The sequence below is a fragment of the Macaca thibetana genome, chromosome 7 (assembly GCF_024542745.1).
Source record: "Macaca thibetana thibetana isolate TM-01 chromosome 7, ASM2454274v1, whole genome shotgun sequence".
NCBI classification, from domain to species: domain Eukaryota; kingdom Metazoa; phylum Chordata; class Mammalia; order Primates; family Cercopithecidae; genus Macaca; species Macaca thibetana.
Window position 1 is genome coordinate 129,850,281 of NC_065584.1, and position 23,263 is coordinate 129,873,543.

The window sequence follows — 23,263 nt, forward strand, 5'->3', positions numbered from 1 at the left end:
AACCGTCACCACAAGCAGGACAGTGAACACATGCAGGACCCACACGAGTTTCCTCCGGCATCTTTGTAATCCCTCCCTCCTGCCCTTCCCTGCTGCCACTCATCCCCAGACAACTACTGACCTGCCTTGCGTCACGATAGGTTGCGTTTTTTAGAATTTTACTTTTGCCCCGTCTTACGATGCTGAGCATTTTTAAGAATTGTATGTAAGTGGAATCCTATGGTATTTACTCTTTTTTGTCTGTCCCTTTGGCTCAGCATAATTATTTTGAGATTCATCCATGTCGTTGTGTTTATCACTAATTAATTCCTTCTTATCACCCAGCAGTATTCCATTGTACGGATATGCTATGATTTGTTTATCCGTTCATCTGTGGATAAATATTTTTTCCCCAGTTTTTAGCCATTGTGAATAAAGCTGCTATGAACATCATTATATAAGTCTTTGGACGTATGCTTTAATTTTTCTTGGGTAAATACTGAAGAATAGAATGGCTAGATCATTTAGTAGAATTTAATTTTGATTAATTTTAATTAACATTTAAATGGCCAAATGTGGCTAGTGATTACCATATTGGACAGCACAGCTCTGGATATTCCTTAATCCAGTGATTCTGTAACAGGGAAAGACTTCCACTCCTTCTCTAAAATCCGAATTTATTTGCTCATTATTCACTCAGCAAAGATTTATTGAGACTTACTTTGTGCCCTACATTGTGGTGGTTACTAAGGATGGGATGGGGCAAGCTGGACATGGGCCCTGTTCTCAAGGTGCTTATAGTCTAGTGGACTCAGTCTGGTTGGGCTATGAGTGTGTTCAACATTGAAGTCAGCTGAGAAATGGGAGGATGAATCCAAAGCAAATTTATAAAGCGGAGTGATTTCTGTTTCGGCATTGAGATGTCCCCAGGAGAGGTGTGGGGTTTGGTGAGGGATCCAGGCTCTCCCACTCCTACTGAGATAATCTGTAAAATGAGAAGCAGGTACAGGGATGAGGGAGGTGAGTTTGGAGGATGGGGTGTAGCTGTCTGTGAACCTGGTGTTTCAGGTGTGTGTGGGGTGCTTATTGAGAAGGAAGGGGAGGAGGAGGACGTACTGTGCTAGTACAGCTGTGCCTGTCCTGGGGATGTGGTGGGGGAACAGTGGGGGAAGATTCAGCTCCTGAGAAACTCCTAGCAATCCGAGCTCTCATTCTGTCACTGTGACACGACATACACACATCTCTCGTTAGGTCTCTCCCTAGAGAAAAACTATTTTTAGGCCATGATTGAGTGGGTGTGGGTGCATTGAACCAAGAAGCTTCCGAAGAATTTTTAGGTCCTTCTGCTCATGACTCATCAGGTTCTGCTCCTAATTCTGCAGAAGCAGCTCCAACCATAGGCTTTTGGTGGAAAGATGAGGGAAGGGGCTGTGATAGGATGTCACTCCTGAGCTGATGACACGTTCTGAGCTGGGATGATTATGAGTGATGGCTTCTGAAGCAGACCCTGTATCCTACTGGTATATTTAAGTCCGTGATTTTGAACCTGTTAGAAGGGTGCTTGGAAAGATGGTGAGGCCAGGGAAGCTTCTAATGAGGCTAGGGAAGCTCAGGAACCCTCAATAGGAATAATGACAACCATAGCCACCATTTATTGACTACTAACATATGCCAGGCATTTTGCATGCATTATCTCATTTAATTCTCACAACAGTCCGACGAGGTCAGCTAATATTATGAGTCCCCATGTCACTGCGTGCCCAGAAATGAGCTGTCTTCTCTCCCCATTCCCCCTGTTCTCTATTTTCTACTTAGCCCTTCAGAAATGCAAATACAACCTTTCACCTCCCCCTCACCAGACACTCCCTGCAGACAAGTTCTTCTGTGTGCGCCAAGACAGATCTCTCTTGAGAGCTGGCAGATTTGCCGACTGTGTCATGCCCACCACGGAACTTTCACCTCCAGAGGGTTGCCTTGGGACATTCATCCACCAGGAGGGCACAGCAAAAGCACATCCTTTTCCCACTTGGCCATTTTACAACTTCTGCCCAGGAAGGTGCCAACTCAACTGGATGGTAAATAAGGCACCAAAGTAGCAGAGGCACCCCCTGCCCTTATGCATTCCTCTCTTACTTTATCAAAGTGTCTCCTTTCCGCTCCAGAGGGGAAGCAGCACATTTGAAGGCAGGACACTTGGTGCTCCTCCCCAAGCTAGTGTGAAAGGAAATTAAATCTTGGGACCCTCAAATCATGAAGCTAAAGGAGAAAGTCAAGCCGGGAACTGCTTAGGGCCCTTTGCTCACTGAAATAAATGCATATCTGATTGCCTCCTTTGGAGAGGCTCGTCCAAAACTCAAAAGAATGCCATTTGTCTCTTATCTACCTATAGGACCTGTAAGCTTCCTCCTCCCCGCTTCCCCCTTTCCAGATCGAACCAGCGTTCATCTTGCACATGTCAACTGCAGTCGCATGTCTCCCTAGCAGGTATAAAAGGGAAAACTTTGCTCTGACCACCTTGGGTACATGTCACGGGTGCACATCCTCAACTCTGGCAAAATAAACTTTCCAAATTAACTGAGACCTGTCTCAGATTTTCAGGGTTCACACCAGCTTTGCAGTAAATTCACTTTTTTACTCTCAGGCCTTGCTCTTGTTGGACTGTACATGCAACGAGCAACCAACCTGCATTTCAGTTACACCCACTTTACCAGTGAAAAATCTGAGCCCAAAGAGGTCAAATAATTTATCCAAGGTCACACCAGCTGAATCTAAATTCAAACTCAGGGTCAGTTCTTCCCCATTGCGAGGCTATATGTATGAAATGACCTGGCCTAAAACCGCTGATAACAGTTTCTTTCCATTGTCGACGAAAAGAGTCAAACTATGTAAAATATTTGAAGAGATTATTCTGAGCCAAATATGAGTGACCATGGCCCATGACACAGCCCTCAGGAAATTCTGAGAACAGGTGCCCAAGGTGGTTGGGGGATGGCTTGGTTTTATACATTTTAGGGAGACATGAGACTTCAGTCAAAAACATTTAAGAGATACATTGGTTCCGGCCCGGCACGGTGGCTCACGCCTGTAATCCCAGCACTTTGGGAGGCTGAGGCGGGTGGATCATCTGAGGTCAGGAGTTCAAGACCAGCCTGGCCAACATGGCAAAACTCCATCTCTACTAACAATACAAAAATTAGCTGGGCATGGTGGTAGGCACCTGTAGTCCCAGCTACTTGGAAGGCTGAGGCTGGAGAATCACTTGAATCTGGGCGGCAGAGGTTACAGTGAACCGAGATCATGCCACTGCACTCCAGCCTGGGCAAGAGACAGAATGAGACTCCATTTCAAAAAAAAAAAAAAAAAAAAAAAAAAATATATTGGTTCAGTCCAGAAAGGTGGGCCAACTCAAAGGGGTGGGTGGGGATTCTAGTTTATAGGTAGATTTAAAATTTTTCTGGTTGAATATTGGTTGAGTTTATCTAAAAACCTGGAAGCAACAGAAAGAAAATGTCTGGGTTGCAGTAAGAGGTTGTGGAGACCAAAGTTTTATCATGCAGATGAAGCCTTCAGTTATCAGGCTGCAGAGAGAATAGGCTGTAAATACTTTTGATCAGACTTAAGATATGTGTTAATGTTTAATGCTGACAGGTATAATGAGGGGTATATGTCCCCCACTTCCAGTCATGGCCTGAACCAGTCTCTCAGGTTACATTTTATGGGTCCTGGCCAGGCGCAGTGGCTCACACCTGTAATCCCAGCACTTTGGGAGGCCAAGGCTGGTGGATGACTTGAGGCCAGGAGTTTGAGACCAGCCTGGCCAACATGGTGAAATCCCATCTCTACTAAAAATACAAAAATTAGCTGGGTGTGGTGGTGCACACCTGTGATCCCAGCTACTTGGGATGCTGAGGTAGAAGAGTCACTTCAACCTGGAAGGTGGAGGTTGCAGTGAGCCAAGACTGCGCCACTGCACTCCAGCCTGGGCAACAGAGACCCTGTCTCCAAAAAAAAAAAAAAAAAAAAAAATTTATGAGTCCCTTGGCCAAGAAGGAAGTCCCTTTGAGACAGCTGGGTGGGAAGGGCTCCCTGGCAGAACCTCTGACAGCCCGCACACTGGGAGAAATGCACACTGGGGTGGAGCCCTAGGAAGTTAGCGCCCTTGGCAGGGAAGGAGGCTGGCCTCTCTCTCGTTGCAGGATATGGTACCTGGGATTCAATCTGCGAGACAGGAAGCACACTAGCAGGACTCTGGCTTTGCAGATTCCCTGTTTCCCTTTTTTTCCTTTTTGCCCAATAAATCCCATTTTTCTCACCCTTCAAATTGTCTGCGAGCCTAATTTCTCATGGTCGTGTGACAAAGACCCTGCCTGTATCTGAACTAAGGAAAAGTCCTATAACACATTCAGATGGTTGGCCTTAGAATTTCATTTTTGGTTTACACCATCCTTAGATTAATCCCTGAGGAGAGAATCTACCTGAATTAGACTAAATTAACTATGTGTCCAGTAGGGAGGCCCTCAATTTCTCAATCATAGAGTAAGGAGTGCCGGGGGTTGGGGGATGGGGAGGTGGGGAGAGATAATGTATCAAGAACTATGCTAGATGCGGGTTTTTTTTTTTTTTTGAGAGTGAGTTTCCCTCTTGTTGTCCAGGCTGGAGTACAATGGCATGATTTCAGCTCACTGCAGCCTCCGCCTCCCAGGTTCAAGCAATTCTCCTGCCTCGGCCTTCTGAGTAGCTGGGATTACAGGCATCCACCACCATTCCCAGCTACTTTTTTGTATTTTTAGTAAAAACGAGTTTTCACTTATGTTAGTCAGGCTGGTCTCGAACTCCTGACCTCAGGCGATCCACCCATGTCGGCCTCCCAAAGTGCTGGGATTACAGACGTGAGCCACCGCGCCTAGCTATGCTAGATGTTGTATGCACTTTTAGTTAATCCCTAAAGCAACCTTGTGAATGAAGTTCAGGGTGTTATTCTGTTGTACAACTGAAGAAAAAAGGCTTAGAGAGGTTTCGACCCTTCCCAAGATCACACAGCTATTAAGTTCATACAACTGAAACAAAACCCACTTCAGCCTGGATCCTAACCCTCTCCTTAACATCCTACCGTGCTGGTTCACTAACAAAGTGGACAAGAGAAGAGACGGTAAGAGCATAGCCCCCTCAGGGTCTTTATTTGCAGAAAAATTCAGAAATCCTCTGGTAGTTCTAGGAGAGAGGGGGACAGAGTGAAAGTAAGTGTACATACACTTGGGCCAGTATTGATAGAGCAGGCTCCTTCCCACCGGGCCCTCCTCACTCACATCCGCCCCATCCACACAGCTTCCCCTGCAGGCAGGTTCTGTCTGTGGCCTGGGGCAGCCACCCAGCCTCCTCAGGAGGCTTATGAGAATGTCATGCAGTTCTGCACTAGATCATGGACAGTGTTGGTCCCAGCTGGAGAATCTCACCATGAAGGTTAAGACTGGGAATGCTGGAGCCAGATCAATTTGTATTGGAATCCCAGCTCTGCTACTAATTAGCCAATCTTGGGAAGTTACCTAACTTTTCTCTGCCTCAGTTTCCTCATGCATACAACAGGGGTGATAGTAATTCATAGGACTGTTTGGTAGGATTCGCTGAGTTAACACCAAAAAAGCTTTTAGAACAGTGCTTGGCAAGTACAGTGTGGAACACTCAATCGACATTTATTATTATTATCATTATACAGACAGCTAGACTGAGCCCTAGCAAAACAGAGTAACGTGTCCAGCGAGACACGTTTAGCAAAGCTGGGACCAGAACCAGTTCTTCTGTCTCTTATTTCATTTTATTTTATATTTAGATACAGGGTCTCACGATATTGTTCAGGCTAGTCTCGAACTGCTGGGCTCACGTGATCCTCCTACCTTGGACTCCCAAAGTGCTGGGATGACAGGGGTGAACCACTGTGCCTGGCTGTCTCTTAATCCAGTGTATATGTATATACTTGGTTAAATATTTTAACAGTGAAGATAAAGATTATTGATTTTTAAATCCATTAATACTTTGAAAGTATCGTCAGCTACTTTCATGTTGGCTCACACCTGTCATCCCAGCACTTTGGAAAGTTAACGCAGGAAGATCACTTGAGCTCAGAAGTTCAAGACCAGCCTGGGCAACATAGGGAGACCTCATCTCTACCAAAAAAAAATATAAATAAATAAATCAAAAAAATTAGCTGTGCATGGTGGCACATGCCTACGGTCCCAGCTACTTGGGGGGCTGAGGTGGGAGGATTGCTTGAGCCTGGGAGGTCAAGGCTGCAGTGAACCATGATCCCACCGTTTCACTCCAGCCTAGGTGATGGTGAGACCCTGTCTCTTTAAAAAAATAAAATAAAAAAAGTAGTAAGTGAGCTCTCCCACAGTTTCAAGCTGCAAAGAGTCACCTTATTAATTCATTTAAAAAATAGTCTGTTATTTAAAAAACAAGCTGTTATTAGCAAGGCTAGAATTGTTGTGAACCAGCTCAGTGCTACCACTGGGCTGACAGGGAGATGATCATGTTCTGTAAGGGACAATAACTGCTGGCCATTACCACTTTTAGTTGTAATTATATTATTGTCTGGAGTGTTTCAGAAATGTAGCTAATTTCTGTTGTAAACTTAAAGAGATAACACAAACCGTAAAGACTTGCATAGATACAGTATATAACTACACATACTCTAAGTATAAAAACCCAAGTCTTTGTAATTGGGAGATGGCAAATCTGGAATATTTTTATAGAAGGGCAGTTTTATGTTAGGGTTTCAGTTACATTACAGGAGACAGGTTAGAGCCTTGACAGTGGGGGTTCTTAGGGCTCTTTAAAATTTTTCTGTGCAGAGATAGATATTTAATGAATCCCCAACTGTGGGGACATTCATGTAGCCTATGAGTGTTCACTGTCTCCCACACTGGAGATTCAAAGACCTAGGTCCTGCCCCAGTGGCTGTGGGTAATCGACACCATGGCTCTCCACGGTGACCAAGTGATGGAGGCACCAAACCATGGAGGCCTCCTTCACATGCAGGAGCAAGAAACCTTCTTGGAGATGATTCTGGAGGGAAGTCGTTAAGGAGCCGTTGGTTTCAGTGAGGTACAGAAGTTGAGGAATAAGATCTTCTACGTAAAGAAGGGAGCAAAGATGAGCTGCAAGATGAGCAATGCTCACTTAGTCCAGTAAAAATAACAGCAGGCAATGCATTTGTGAAAATTAACTTGTGGCTAAGCACAGTGACTCACACCTGTAATCCCAGCACTTTGGGAGGCCGAGGTGGGTGGATCACTTGAGGCCAGGAGTTTGAGACCCGCTTGGCCAACATGGCAAAACCCCATCTCTACTAAAAATAGAAAAATTAGCCGGGCATGGTGGTGTGTGCCTGTAGTCCTGCTACTCAGGAGGCTGAAGCAGAAGAATTGCTTGAACCCAGAGGCGGAGGCTGCAGTGAGCCAAAATCGCACCACTGCACTCCAGCCTAGATGACAGAGTGAGACTCCATCTCAAAAACAACAACAACAAATAACAACAAACAAAAGAAAAATCAACTTGTAGTAATAATAGCTAACATTTGAGTTTTGTGTGTTCTCAGTATATTTGTGATATAGCTCAGTTAATCCTCGTAAAAGTCACATTAGAGACAGTTATTATCCCCATTTTCCGATGGAGAAACTGAAGCACAGAGAAGTTCAGCAACTTTCCCCAAATCTCACTGCCAGGGAGAGCCATGATGGAAACCCAAGCAGCCTGCTGAGTCCCTGACTCTGTGTGATCTCACAAGGAAAACATCTAAGTATTTGGTTTGGAGCTACCTAGTAACTAACCCAGATATCAGCTGGATCTTACCCATTCCTCAAACAAGATAAGATCAGTTTTAACCTCCAATTCTGTGACTTGTAGAAACTTCAGTGCCTTCCTGGGTGTTTCTGTGAATTACCAGAGGCTTATGTTTTTGTTTTGTTTCCAGTGGGTTCATATTGTCTATGCAGCATTTCCTAGCACTTTGGGAGGCCAAGGCGTGTGAATCACGAGCTCAGGAAATCAAGACCATCCTGGCTAACACGGTAAGACCCTATCTCTACTAAAAAATACAAAACATTAGCCGTGCGTGGTGGTGGGCGCCTGTAGTCCCAGCTACTCGGGAGGCTGAGGCAGGAGAATGGTGTGAACCCGGGAGGCGGAGCTTGCAGTGAGCCGAGATGGCACCACTGCACTCCAGCCTGGGCGACAGTGGGAGACTCTGTCTCAAAAAAACAAACAACACAAACAAAGTGCACAGCAGTGTCTGGAATGCAGTCAGGGCTCAATAAGTGTTAGCAGTTATTTATTTCCTTGGTTAACCAAAAGCTGCCTATAGTTTGGTACGGCTGACACATGGGAACTAGGCTACTGGTGGTGGGAAAGGCTGGAACTGCAGGGTGTCGAGATAAGCAGTGACCAGACCAGGACTTTGCATGTCATTACCAAGAGGATGGACTTTATCGTCCTGGTCACAATTTCTGAAGCCATTCCTAACGGGAGACAAGTGTGATCTTCCACCTACAGGAGTGGGGCTATGGCCCAAGAAGCCCTCCAAAAACATAACAGTGTTTTGTCTCTTGTTTAACTTAAAAAAACCCACAGCTATTGTGTGTTCTATTTCACAGCATGTTCAGTGGCAGGCTGATGATCTTCCTAGGTAATTCTTGGTTGAGTAACTATAAAATGGATGACATTTGGAATAATCTCAGTCCACTTCAGAAAAAAAATTCCCGCTGGGTGCGGTGGCTTATGCTTATAATCCTAAGCACTTTGGGAGGCCAAGACGAGTGGATTGCTGGAGCCCAGAAGTTCAAGACCAGCTTGGCCAGCATAGTGAAACCCTATTTCTACTAAAAATATAACAATTACTTGGGCGTGATGGTGCAGGCCTATAATCCTAGCTACTCAGGAGGCTGAGGCACAAGAATCTGTTGAACCCAGGAGGATGAGGCTGTAGTGAGCCAAGATCACACCACTGCAGCCTGGGCGACAGAGTGAGACTTTGCCTAAAGAAAATTAAAAAAAAGAAGGAAAAAGAAAAAAACCATTTCCAACCTCTTGACCCAACCTTTTTTTTTTTTTTTTTTTTTTTTTTTTTTTTTTTTTTTTTTGAGACGGAGTCTCACTGTTGCCCAGGCTGGAATGTAGTGGTGCGATCTCGGCTTACTGCAACCTCCGTGCCCTGACCCCGCTCCCAGTTCAAGCGAATCTCCTGCCTCAGCCTCCTGAGTAGCTGGGATTACAGGTGCATGCCACCATGCCCAGCTTATTTTTCTGTATTTTTAATAGAGACAGGGTTTTGCCATGCCATGTTGGCCAGGCTGGTCTCAAACTCCTGACCTTAGGTGATCTGCTTGCCTCAGCCTCTCAAAGTGCTGAGATTACAGGCGTGAGCCACCGCATCTAGCCTGAACCAACTATTTGAGATGTCAAAATTTCAATATCATGGTATCTTAAAGATGAGAAACACTTCTTTCTCTTTTTTTGAGACAGGATCTCACTCTGTCACCAAGGCTGGAGTGCAGCAGCACAATTTCAGCTCACTGCAACCTCGACTTGCTGGGCTCAAGGGATCCTCCCAAGTAGCTGCGACTACAGGTGCGCACCATTGTGCCTGGCTAATTTTTTGTAGAGATGGGTTTTACCATGCTGCCCAGGCTGGTCTTGAACTTCTGAGTTCAAGCGATCCTCCCTCCTGAGCCTCCTAAAGTGCTGGGATTACAGGGGTGAGCCACCACGCCCAGCTGAGAAACACTTCTAAAACCAAATACACGTCAATGACTAATACACTAAATTATATAACACTCTGTTTTAAGGTTTAAAAAATATCCTGGACTTTGGAAAATATTCTTATATAAATAAGCAAAAAGATGATGGAATAGACTTGTGCTAACACTGAAATTCCAGTCAAGCTGTAAACTGAGAAAGAACGTGTTGGAACTAGGAATTGCCCCATAGCCTTCACAGGTGAGTATGATAGATTAATGAACGGAAGTCCAGGAAACACTTCTTACTTTCACCTCAGTCCTTCATGCCCCGACTGAAGTCAAACATTCACTGTGATCACTGTTCAAAGGTAACTACTGGTGTAACCATTGAAGCTGTTAGCAGGTTTCCTCTGGAAAGGAAGTGGGGTCAGATCTTCAAATGCTAGGAGAGTCAAGGGAGCAGAGATGGTCTGTCTTGCTTCAGGGCTAGCCTTGCTTTCATGAGGTCTCTAAAATTTTCCTACTATAAAAAATCCTACTCTTAACCAAGAAATAGCTCGGTGTATTTTGGAGAAAAAACAATCCATACATATTTTTCCCATAGCCTTAGCATTTTGTTGAAGTGACAAAAGTGTTAAACAAACAAACACCAACTAACCACAAACCAATGTGCAGAAACTGGCAAGTGAAACACAGACAATAGGAATTTGAAAATCAAACCAGAAAAAAAAAAAATTTTAAGTCCATGAGACATGGAAGCAATTTGATAACTCACACAGTATCCCCTTCATGTTTGTAGGGTAAGACCCATGGCCAACTTTAATTTGTAGTGCTCTGTAAAAGTTACATGAGAGCCTGTTAAACCAGAATGCTGCTTGAAAATGTTATCTTTGGTGATAAGACTGGATTTTTAAACCTCCTGTCTTAAACACATGACTCATGTACAGATTATATTTTGTCATAGGTTTCATACTTTCTATTTGTGCCTAGTCTATTTCATCATAGCTTATAGCAATTATTATTATTATTTTTTTTTTTTGAGACGGAGTCTCACGCTGTTGCCCAGGCTGGAGTGCAGTGGCGCGATCTCGGCTCACTGCAAGCTCCGCCTCCCGGGTTCCCGCCATTCTCCTGCCTCAGCCTCCTGAGTAGCTGGGACTACAGGCGCCCGCCACCGCGCCCGGCTATTTTTTTTGTATTTTTAGTAGAGACGGGGTTTCACTGTGGTCTCGATCTCCTGACCTTGTGATCCGCCCGCCTCGGCCTCCCAAAGTGCTGGGATTACAGGCTTGAGCCACCGCGCCCGGCCGCTTATAGCAATTATTATGGGATCATAGTTGAAGTCGAAATATAACCCAATAATACTATCCTACGAACACACTAAAGTTTAGCATAAACAAGAGCTTGTAAGACCACAAATTAGTATTTAACATCTGACATGGACCAAAAAAATGACACATCAAAATAGAAATATGGCTAGGTAGACAATCAAATAATATGTTAACATCTCAGCCTTTACTAGTATATATAATACATATATATATATATATATATATATATTTTTTTTTTTTTTTTTTTTTAAACAAGGTCTCACTCTGTCGCCCAGCAGGCTGGAGTGCAGTGGCATAGTCTTGGCTCCCTGCAACATCTGCCTTCCAGACTCAAGCAATTCTCCAGCTTCAGCCTCCCGAGTACCTGGGACCACAGACGTGCCACAATGTCTGGCTAATTTTTTTATTTTTTGTAGAGATGGGGTTTCACCATTGTTGCCCAGGCTGGAACTGAGCTCAAAGTGATCCATCTGCCTTAGCCTCCCAAAGTGCTGGGATTACAGGCTCAGTCTTTACTAGTATGTTTACAACTATATTTTATTACAATATGTGTTAAATATTGTTGTCCTTTGCTAGGAAACTTAAAAACCTTAAAGAACATCATTTGTGAGCTCTCAGTTGGCACAAATTACCTTTTCTTAACTTTTTGTGATAACAAGTGAAAACTCTAAAAATCAACTGAATAAGCTTTTATGTTGAAAAGTATTCTTAGGCCGGGCGCGGTGGCTCATGCCTGTAATCCCAGCACTTTGGGAGGCCGAGGCGGGTGGATCACGAGGTCAGGAGATCGAGACCATCCTGGTTAACACAGTGAAACCCTGTCTCTACTAAAAACGCAAAAAATTAGCCGGGCATGGCTGCGGGCGCCTGTAGTCCCAGCTACTTGGGAGGCTGAGGCAGGAGAATGGCGTGAACCTGGGAGGCGGAGCTTGCAGTGAGCCGAGATCGCGCCACTGCACTCCAGCCTGGGCGACTGAGCAAGACTCCGTCTCAAAAAAAAAAAAAAAAAGAATACTTAAATGATCCTGCTGATCACGGTGTTCTAGTAAGAAAGTGCTCTGCTAGTGATGTTACAGCATATTGCACATGAATAATATTTGATATCTTGCTACTCTTTTCTTATACTCTGCCCCAAACCCAAAGGAAGATTAAAAAGAGAAAAAAGGTAAAGGTATGAACGAACCTTTGGTGACTCAGGTGGCTTCAGATTTACGAGTGACAAAAACTTGCAAGCAGGTTCTAGGAGACTTCACTGCATCCATATATGCTGTTAATAGTTTTTTTTTTTTGTTTTTTTTTTTGTGAGATGGAGTCTCACTCTGTTGCTTGGCTTGCTGCAACCTCCACCTTCTGGGTTCAAGTAATTCTTCCACTTCAGCCTTCTAAGTAGCTGGGACTACAGGCACCTGCCACCATGCCAAGCTAATTTTTGTATTTTTAGTAGAGATGGGGTTTCACCATGTTGGCCAGGCTGGTCTCAAACTCCTGACCTCAAGTGCCCACTCCGGCCTCCCAAAGTGCTGGGATTACAGGCATGAGCCACCGCACCCAGCTTGTTATAGTCTTAAAACAGTCTACACCAGGGGTTGGTAAACGTTTCCTATAAAGGGTCAGATAGTAAATATTTTATGTCACTATGCAACTCTCCACAGTAGCATGGAAGCAGTCATAGACAATACATAACTAAATTAGTGTGCTGTGTTCCAGCAACGCTTTATGGACACAGAAATTCACTTAAAATCCATATAATTTTCACATGCTATGAAATATTACTCTACTGTTTTTTTTTTTTTTTTTTGGTGGGGGACAGGGTCTCACTGTCACTCAGGCTAGAGAGCAGTGGCACCATCACAGCTCAGTGTAGCCTAGACCTCCTGAGCTCAAGCGATCCTCCTATCTCTCAGCTTCCTGAATAGCTGGGATCACAGGCACATGCCACCATGCCCAGTTAATTTTTGTATTTTTTGTAGACATGAGGTTTCACCATGTTGCCAAGGCTGGTCTTGAACTCCTGGATTCAAGCAATCCACCTGCCTTGGCCTCCTGAAATGTTAGGATTACAGGTGTGAGCCACTGCACGCAGTGATTTATTTCTAATAGATGTAAAAATCATTCTTAAGTTGTTGGGGCAAATAAAACAGGCTTGCAGGCCAGATTTGGCTTGGGAGGTATAGTGCGGACTGGTCCACATGATTGGAGAGTCAGCAGGCTCTTACTCTCAAACTTCCTGGTCCTCACCAGTCTATTTTGTAGTGGCTTCTTCCTTTCAGCCACTGCTGATGGGACTGTAAGGTCACTGCATGTGACTGACACCAAAAGAGAAAGGTTCTTTTAATAAATCTTTCCATACTATCTAGAAGATTTTTTCCAGTTTTATTTCTTAAACATATAACAGGGCATCATAAAATGACATAATAAAACTAGATAGGTTATAATAGATTTTCTTTTGTTTTTAAGAACAATGTTTTTAGGCCTAGTAATATTACTTAATAAAAAGAACAGATATTTAAGGGACTGTACATTTTTATTTAATAAACCACATGGCAAAACAACACTTTAATAAATGTATAGGAAATTACAATTTGTAAGTTGCAAATACAGTACATATATATATATATATATATATATACTTTGATCTTAATTAACATGGACAAACCCCAGCTTCAAAATCTTTCTAAAATCAATTATATGCAAAATACCTGGTTTCTGAAAGGGCATATGATAAAGTATATACAATTTCTTAAACTGTGATATGGCTTATTTAATAACATGTATTTATTGAGAGAAGCATAAACTTTCCAAATATACAGTATCTTCCAGGTAGAAAGACGACATACTGGCACATTTCAATTTTGTGTTGCAGTTATTTGAGAATATACTAAATTACACTATTTAAATGGACACTGTCATAGATTTAACTGGGAAAGTCTTCATAAATGTTTTCCAGTCTTATCAGAAATCAAATTGGTCCTCAGTGATTGGAAGAGCAGGTTAAACACTTTATAAGCGAGAATTCAATGACGGGTGGGCCCGAGTGCACACATGTAATTCAATACTGAGGAACTCCCACAACACTGTCTTCTAATTTGCATGCTCCCACGAACATCACAAATAATATACCTGATTGGCAATCAGTGAAACAAATCTCAAGCCCTGGCTGTCAAGATTCACACGACACATCTGGAGTTAGGTTTTGCAAACTGTATTTTGGCTACAGAGATATTGAGCTTTATCAATTATTTGGAGATCAGACTTGCCTCCCCTCAACATAGCATATAGTGATGTGTGTTCATTTATGACTAATAACCAACTGGCTCATGAGCTTGGCTTGGTTCAAAGACAAACTGAACCAAATGAACTAATCTTATATCTAGGAAACACTCTGTAACTTTAAATTTGCTATATACAAATCAGAGCCGACAGCAAAACTGCCTAAAACCTTATTTCAAAGGGGCTCATATTCTGTAAGAACACCATATTATGTTGAACCAATAACATATATGCATAAAAGGAAAACAGATTTAGCTAACTGCTTGTTTCAGAATCAAATGATTAATTCTACAAAAGCTGTGAGAATGGCTGTTTTGAGAAACATGACGCAGAGTCTTCTTAGCAATGATATTCACTGGTGGTTGCGCAGTGTAGTCTCTTTGTCTACCACACTTACTCTACGAAGTCCAGCATGCAGAGAAATCTGGATCAGAAACAACCAGCCATTTTAAAAAGGTTCTTTCCTACCTGGAAATACATTTCTAAGTGGTGCCTTGTCTCTGAAAGATGATTTTCCTCACATTAAAATGAGAGAAAAGCTCATGTGTCTGATATTGATTATGTCTATTCTGGAAAGTCTACCAAAGACAAACACTGTCAGGTGGGACACCTGGGTTCAAGAGGAACACTAAGTCTCATAAGAGCAAGAAACTTGGTTTTAGAGAATGGAAATAAAGCACCCAAAGTTGAAAAGAAAACAGTAAAATAAGAAAACCGGTGATGTTGCAAAAAACACTGATGGGAACTCTTAAGTTGTAAAAATCTGCACTCACATTACATAAGGCATAGCTAATGGAAACGTATGTAGGAATTACAATAGCTTCCAGTTCTGCATATCAAAACCTTCTGAGATATGCTTTCTTCAATTACACTCCCATTACGTTTCTAAGGCAGCATATTTGTTAGTGGAATAATAGATCTTTTCCTGAAACAGATCAAAAGGCTGCATCTGGCCATAGTTGTAAAACACAGGTTTATGTACACAAGTAACTCTGATTATTTGCAAATATTAATTAAAATATGTCACACCAAAGAACTGCCAAGTTTTTATATTGTGGTCTGTGGCCCTGTCGTAATCTGTTTTCCCAGTGCAAAATTAACAATGCTATGTGTTCATCCAACTTAGTCACTGCTTTTCACAGGGCATAGAGCTCATTGAGAGCTCAGCTGAGAAGTGTAATGAATGGTTGTAGCTCAACAAGTGAAGGGTAGACCAAACGCTTTTTGTCAGAAGTCATTCAGTCCTTGGTCCTATCTGCTTTTAACGTCCTTTTCTGTGGGTTTTGTTGTTACAAAAAGTGAAATCAAATTCTCAAATCTCATAGACTCAGTAAGGTACAGATACAAACTAGGTAGTTCTTGCTACAAAAACAAAGCACAGGAAACTTTATGTGTACCTCACTTTAAGCAGAACACAATAGTTAAGATTTACAAAAGTTTAAATCTTAAACTTTTGGCCGGGTGCAGTGGCTCACACCCTGTAATCCCAGCACTTTGGGAGCCCAAGATGGGAGGATTTCTTTGAGCCCAGGAGTTCAAGACCAGCCTGGGCAACATAAGGAGACCCCATCTCATTAAAAAAAAAAAAAAAAGACTTACAAAGGTTTGCAGTGTTTCTGTATTTTACAAAAGGATTATTTTTGGCTGGGCACAGTGGTTCATGCCTACAATCCCAGCACTTGGGCAGGCCAAGGCAGGCAGATCACTTGAGCTCAGGAGTTCAAGACCAGCCGGGGCAACAAGGTGAAACACTGTGTCTACCAAAAATACAAAAAATTAGCTGGGTGTGGTGCTGCATGCCTGTGGTCCCAGCTACTTGGGAGGCTGAGATGGGAGGATCGCTTGAGCTCAGGAGGCGGAGGCTGCAGTGAGCCGAACTGTGCCACTGCACTCCAGCCTGGATGACAGTGAGATAGCATCTTAAAAAATTAAAAAAAAAATTCTTTTCAATACTCAAATGAATTTTAGCCTGTTTTATCAAATACATTTTTAAGGAACAGGTCGATATAAAAAGCGAGATATGCCTTTATAAGATAAAGTTTATAAGAAGCTCAATAGATATAAAAAAAGATTAGAGTATGATGAATATTTTTTTCCTTTCTACTTGCTAGATACTCAAAAGTTCATAAATATGTCCAGATGTCCACTGAAATATCTCTCATTTATTCTTACTTGGTTTCTATATGTAAGAATATTTTGATTTAAATAGTTTATATGCTCCTGAAATTTCTGAGAAATTCAAGTCATTATTTTAAATGACTTTACAACAGGAATCCCATCATGTACATTTTCTTTTCCTTTTTTTTTTGAGATAGGGTCTCATTTTGTTACTCAGGCTGGAATGCAATGATGTGGACATGGCTCACTGCAGCCTCAACCTTCCGGGCTCAAGCACTTCTGCCACAGCTTTACAAGTAGTTGATACTATAGGTGTGCATGACGCCTGGCTAATTTTTATATTTTTATAGAGACAGGGTCTCCACAAAAGACCATGCTGGTTGTGAACTCTTGGCCTCAAGTGATACTCCCACCTTTGCCTCCCCAAATGCTGAGATTACAGGCATGAGCCATTGTGTCTGGCCACATAAATTTTCAGTTCAGTTCAACAAACATCTACTGGGTTTCATTAGAGGGACCATCAATCCTTTTATTGACACCATTAACTCCCAACAATCTTATAGGTAAATCTGGGTTTTCTTATCTTAGGTTTGCTTATAGTAAGGTACTTGGTAAGAAGATAAAATGTTTCCTATTCTTCATTTATATTGTAAGTCATCTGCATCCTTATCTAGAATTTCAACTCACAATTTGCCTGGTACATTGTTACCCTACTCTGATTCTTAGAGGAGCCCAAGAACCATATCCATTTTTTGTGTAAGAAACTGTCACTGTTGAAAAGGGACTCCAAATGTACATAAAAGATAATCTTAAAACCAATGGTTGCAAAATGAAAGATGAACAGTTAAGCTCCTTCTTTAACAGAGGCATTTACAATCAGGTTGCCTTCAGTTTGGAAACCTCTATGTTTTGTTTCCCTGCAACACAGATTTAATGTCCATCCCTATCTAGTGCTTTAAAACACACACATACAGGCCAGGCATGGTGGCTCATGCTGTAATCCCAGCACTCTGGAAGGCCGAGGCAGGCGGATCACCTGAGGACCTGAGGTCAGGAGTTTGAGACCAGACAGGCCAACATGGCGAAACCCCGTCTCTACTAAAAATACAAAAAAATGAGCTGGGTGTGGTGTACCTGTAGTCCCAGCTAGTTGGGAGGCTGAGGCAGAAGAACCACTTGAACCCAGGAGGCAGAGGTTGCAGTGAGCAGAGGTCACACCACTGCACTCCAGCCTGGGTGACAGAGTGAGACTCTGTCTCAAAAACAAAAACAAAAACACACACATACATAAGGTCAAAAATCCTTTACATTTCTGTTTTCTCAAAGTAATGTCTTCCCCCCAACCCCTTGGACATTTCTGCTATGGTATTATTGGAAGACCTCAAAATTGTATTTTAGGGTTTCTGGAGTCCACGGAGAATCCTAACCCATATCATAAAACATTAAATATATAATAAAACATAACCCACATCATAAAACATAAAATTCTCTCTGGAGTAATGTAGTGAAACTATATGTGAAAGGTGGGAATTATAAACTGAACCCTCTAGCGTTTACCCTGAAAGGCACACACAGATGACCTGGTTTGGAGGCAGGAACCAACGTACCACACTTTTTGTACAAATTGTTGGCAGTTCTTAAAGGGACAGAAGATTACTGTTTACATTTTGCAGTCTCTTGCCTTTTTAAGACAATTCCATGAATGATAAAAGTGATGTCGGGAAGACATAAACCCGAAACTCCAACAGCCATCCTCGCTCCTTTATTTTGTTTTAAATCATTATATAGTAATTTAAGTTTAAGACTAACTTCAGCCATTCAGAATAATATTGAAAGTATTTCCTAAATCATTTAATAACAGCGACCACAATAAGTAAAGATTTGGTTCTAAGATTACAAATAATCAAAAATGTTAACTTTGAGGTTCAAAACCCTGTAGCATCTGGAAAAGGTTGTTTATAAAGTATAACCATAACAATAACATTAAAACTTATTTGTGAAATAAAACATTTCTGAAACACTTAGAATACATGCTTATTCCACTTTTGGGATAACTACTAGTACTTTCTGAAATATGTTGGGTAGTGATTTCTGTAAAAAGAAAGCAGCAATTCCAGAAGCTGGGTGTCGAGATTATTGTACATAATAAAAAAATTCAGTTTTCCAGCACTGGCTTAATATAAAATGGACTTAAAAAGTATTTTTAAATGCAAATATTGAATTCTTGATGCTTCCTTTAAGATATGTACTCTGTCAAATTAATGAAGTATGATCTTGGATTGTCTTCTATGAGGTATCTGTAGAGTCACGTCTCATTCTGTAAACAGTGTTTGGGAAACATCTTCATCTGAAAATTATGGCAAAGTCTCCTTTTACCATTAAACAGAGACTAGCACTGTCAGGCTGGGGTGACTGTTTGAGAGACTGATGCTTGATATGGACACAGCTGTCAGGGATTCCATTTTCTCATTTAGGTTTGCATTTATTGCTCTCAAGTCTGTGACTGCAGGATAAATAAGGCAGGAGTCCCCAAAATGTATAAAATTAGGGACTAGAACTCTGACAATTTGCACAAGTTCTGTCCACTTCTTGCCTGTAACTCTGAAGCTGAATAGTACATCTATACATGCCAAATGTGTTCAATAATAAATGGTTTGCTTTGGACTGTACTTCCTCCCATTTAGATGAACTTCCAGGAACTGCAATGTCAAGAAAGTATCATTACTATCCATTGTACAGTTACATCTTGAATAAGATACAGGGAAAAAAACAACTGAAACATACTGGGAATATATTTTAATTAGTCTGATTTCTACCCTCTCTAAGCTATTCTGTTAGATAAGTATGTCAATTTACACATCCTTAATGGCTTCTCATTATTCTAACTTCTCCAGTCTACTCTCACATAGAGAAAGAATACCAGACATCAATTACAATCCTGTCATTAAAAGATCTTATGCACATTAAAAGTAAAACCTCATGCATGTATTATTTTGATTTAAAAAGCATCAATAGCATGAATCTGTGAAATGACTCGAAGAAATAAAAATGTTAAGAATCTAGCTTTGGCCGGGCGCGGTGGCTCAAGCCTGTAATCCCAGCACTTTGGGAGGCCGAGACAGGCGGATCACGAGGTCAGGAGATCGAGACCATCCTGGCTAACACAGTGAAACCCCGTCTCTACTAAAAAATACAAAAAACTAGCCGGGCGAGGTGGCGGGCGCCTGTAGTCCCAGCTACTTGGGAGGCTGAGGCAGGAGAATGGCGTGAACCCGGGAGGCGGAGCTTGCAGTGAGCTGAGATCCAGCCACTGCACTCCAGCCTGGGCAACAGAGCGAGACTCCGTCTCAAAAAAAAAAAAAAAAAAAAAAAAAAGAATCTAGCTTTTCCACCGGGTGCGGTGGCTCACGCCTGTAATCCTAGCACTTTGGGAGGCTGAGGGGGGCCGATCACCTGAGGCCAGGAGTTCAAGACCAGCCTGACCAACATGGAGAAACCCTGTCTCTACTAAAAGTACAAAATTAGCCAGGCATGGTGGTGTATCCCTGTAATCTCAGCTACTTGAGAGGCTGAGGCAGGAGAACCACTTGAACTTGGGAGGCGGAGGTTGCAGTGAGCAGAGATTGTGCCATTGCACTCTAGCCTGGGCAACAACAGTGAAACTCTGTCTCGGGGAAAAAAAAAAAAAAAAAAAAGAATCTGGCTTTTCCTATGTAGAAAAGAGCATGGGAAACATTCTTTCTTTCTTTTCTTTTTTTTTTTTGAGATGGAATTTCGCTCCTGTTGCCCAGGCTGGAGTACAATGGCGCCATCTTGGCTCACTGCAGCCTCTGTGTCCTGGGTGCAATCAATTCTCCTGCCTCAGCCTCCCAAGTAGCTGGGATTACAGGCACATGTCACCACGCCCAGCTAATTTTTGTATTTTTAGTAGAGATGGGGTTTCATCACGTTGGCCAGGCTGGTCTTGAACTCCTGACCTCTGGTGATCCACCCACCTTGGCCTCCCAAAGTGGTGGGATTATAGGGATGACCCAACGTGCCAGGCCAGGAAATATCCTTGTTTTTTTTTTTGAGATGGAGTCTTGCTCTGTCACCCAGACTGGAGTGCAATGGCGCGATCTCGGCTCACTGCAACCTCCACTTCATGAGTTTAAGCAATTCTCCTGCCTCAACCTCCCGAGTAGCTGGGATTACAGGCATGCACCACCACGTCTAGCTAATTTTTGTATTTTTAGTGGAGACGGGGGTTTCACCATGTTGTCCAGGCTGGTCTCGAACTCCTGACCTCAGGTGATCCACCTGCCTCAGTCTCCCAAAGTGCTAGGATTACAGGCGTGAGCCACTGAGTCGGCTGGGAAATATTCTTAATGCCTTTAATCTGAAGGTTAAAATCAATTTGTAATATCTTTAAGAGACAGAAAATTATTGTTCTGGTATCAATACTGACCTGCAACTTACCCTTTAAAGAGCCTTTTGTTTAAGGCTCTTAACAAAAGCCTTTGTTTTTTAAAGACAAGGCTTTGGTCTTAAATCTTTTCAGCAGAAAAGTCTTCCTACATAATTACAAGCAGGGATGTTTAGTTTCAAAGGCAGAAGTCCACCAAACCCAGGCCCATTTACTACCAGCAACATACTTAGCTGTATGTGAACTATGGCAGTCGATTTTCCTGAAGTGAGAGACCAGATATTTAAATCTTCGACTGAATATACATCTTCTATTTTCATCAAGGCTTCTTTGACATAGTCTACATTCAAATGGCTTGGCACACCTATTAGGAATATATAATTTAAAAGTAAAATTTATTTTAGAAAAAAGGAACTTTTACATTACTGATAAGACATTTCTCAAAGAAGACAAATGGCTTTGCTAAATTCAGTTTAAACAAATACTTTAAAACATTAATACTTTAAGATAAACCATGTACACATATATTTTTATTGAAAATGTAAGATATATACAAGAGTGTAATGCATACTTTAAAGACATACTCATTCTCACTAAAAAGGAATGCCAATCAAACTAGAATACTTCATTAACAGATAAGCTATGACAAAAAGGAAAAAAGAAAGAAAGAAAAGAACATATAATGATGATAAACCTATTGTTAAGAACTTTTATTTTCATGCTTACACATAATATCAGTAAGGGAAGGAAGCAGTAAATACAACAAAGTCACAAGTTAAGTGGGAATTAAGGAATTAATACATAATCTAGAATTGCATTCTTGTCCTAGTGCCACAGTTTATTAGCAACATGACCTTAAACAAAGTATGTTATCCCTCTGAACCTCAATTTTCTTATTTGTAAATAGGGATAATTTACCACATTATCTGCCTTACCTACTCTGCTTAGCTATTATAAGTGTCAAATGGGTAAAAGATGGGAGAGTGCATTGATTCTTAAATGTTATATACATGTAAGGTACTGTTATATAGCCTAATAGGTATTAGTAGAAAGTAAAAGATGTAATTCCTATTCAGAATGTCCCCTGACTCCCAATCTGCTTTAGGGATGTAATAAACTCATAATGAGGATATTAGTGAGATCTTACCTTCTAGTATTATAACTACTGTATCCCATATGATTCGAAATGTTGTAAAAGCCACAAGTAATGAAAATACGTATGTACAGATGGGATCAGCAATCTTGTATTCTGGCTAAAGGGTAATAGATCAAAATTTATGATTAAATATAGACAGACATAAAACAGACTACGAAGCAAAGCAAGGAATATGTCCCTTCTTCCTTGATTTTCTTTAGCAGAATTATAGAATATCTTTAAAACTTGGATATTGTAATTGAAAAGCATCTTCACTCTATCCTAGACTATTTATATTACTTGCCTCATGGGACCTATTTCCAGAAATGTAATCACTTGTTCTATTGCTCCTTGTGCCGTCTCTAAATCTTCTAGAATATCAGAGTGGGAAAGAATTTTGCGTCTGTGTGTGTGTGTGTGTGTGTGTGTGTGTGTGTGTGTGTGTGTATTTTTTTAAAGACAAAGTCTTGCTATGTTGCCCAGGCTGGTCTTGAACTCCTGGGCTCAAGTGATCCTCCAGTCTCAATGGGATTACAGGCACAGCCACTGCACCCAGCTCTGGAAAAAGTTTTAGCAGCCACTAGTCTAAGCCCCTTACAATAAAGAGGGAACTCAAGTTTAGAGTTGAGGCATTTGCTCTCAAGGTCAAAGCATTAATGGCAGAGCCAAGACTAGAACCCACCCAGGTCTCTGGATTTTTAGTCCAGTGCACATTTTACTACTAGCAATTCAATCACGAGTTTTAAAATTGAGTTATCTGGGCAAGCATCATGGCTCATGCTAGTGATCTCAGCACTATGGGAGGCTGACGTTGGTGGATCACTTGAGGCCAGGAATTCAAGACCAGCCTGGCCAACATGGCGAAACCTTGTCTCTACTAAAAATATAAAAATTAGCTGGGCATGGTGGTGTGTACCTGTAATCCCAGCTACTTGGGAGGCCGGGGCACAAGAATCACTTGAGCCTGGGAGGCAGAGGCTGCAGTGAGCCAAGATAGTGCCACTGTACTCCAGCCTGGGCGAGAGACTGAGACTTTGTCTCAAAAATAAATAAACAAATAAATAAATAAGAAAATTGAATTATCCAGTGAAGGCACTACAAAAGCCAAATATAGATAAGTTACCCTGTGATGTGATATCATCTTGTTTACTGCTAACAAAAGAACTATAATGACTGTCAAGTAAACTTATATCAATGTAAAATGAATAGAACTGGCATTGATGTCCAGTATACTGATAAGACAATCAGCCTTACTTTTCATGTTGAAATTAAATACATTTTAAAATAGAAAAAT

The 23,263-nt window shown here is 41.8% G+C and overlaps 1 protein-coding gene across 1 annotated transcript in view; it reads right to left on the minus strand.

The window, feature by feature from the left end:
• Window positions 1-13,546: 13,546 nt before the first annotated feature.
• SLC30A4 (solute carrier family 30 member 4) overlaps window positions 13,547-23,263 on the minus strand; it is a 45,299-nt gene continuing 35,582 nt past the window's right edge. The window contains exons 5-7 of the mRNA XM_050797872.1: window positions 21,982-22,087; window positions 21,064-21,198; window positions 13,547-19,128 (exon numbers count right to left, since the gene is read on the minus strand). Coding sequence (XP_050653829.1) covers window positions 18,974-19,128; window positions 21,064-21,198; window positions 21,982-22,087 — 396 coding nt within the window. The 3' untranslated portion in view covers window positions 13,547-18,973. The remainder of the gene's footprint in view (window positions 19,129-21,063; window positions 21,199-21,981; window positions 22,088-23,263) is intronic.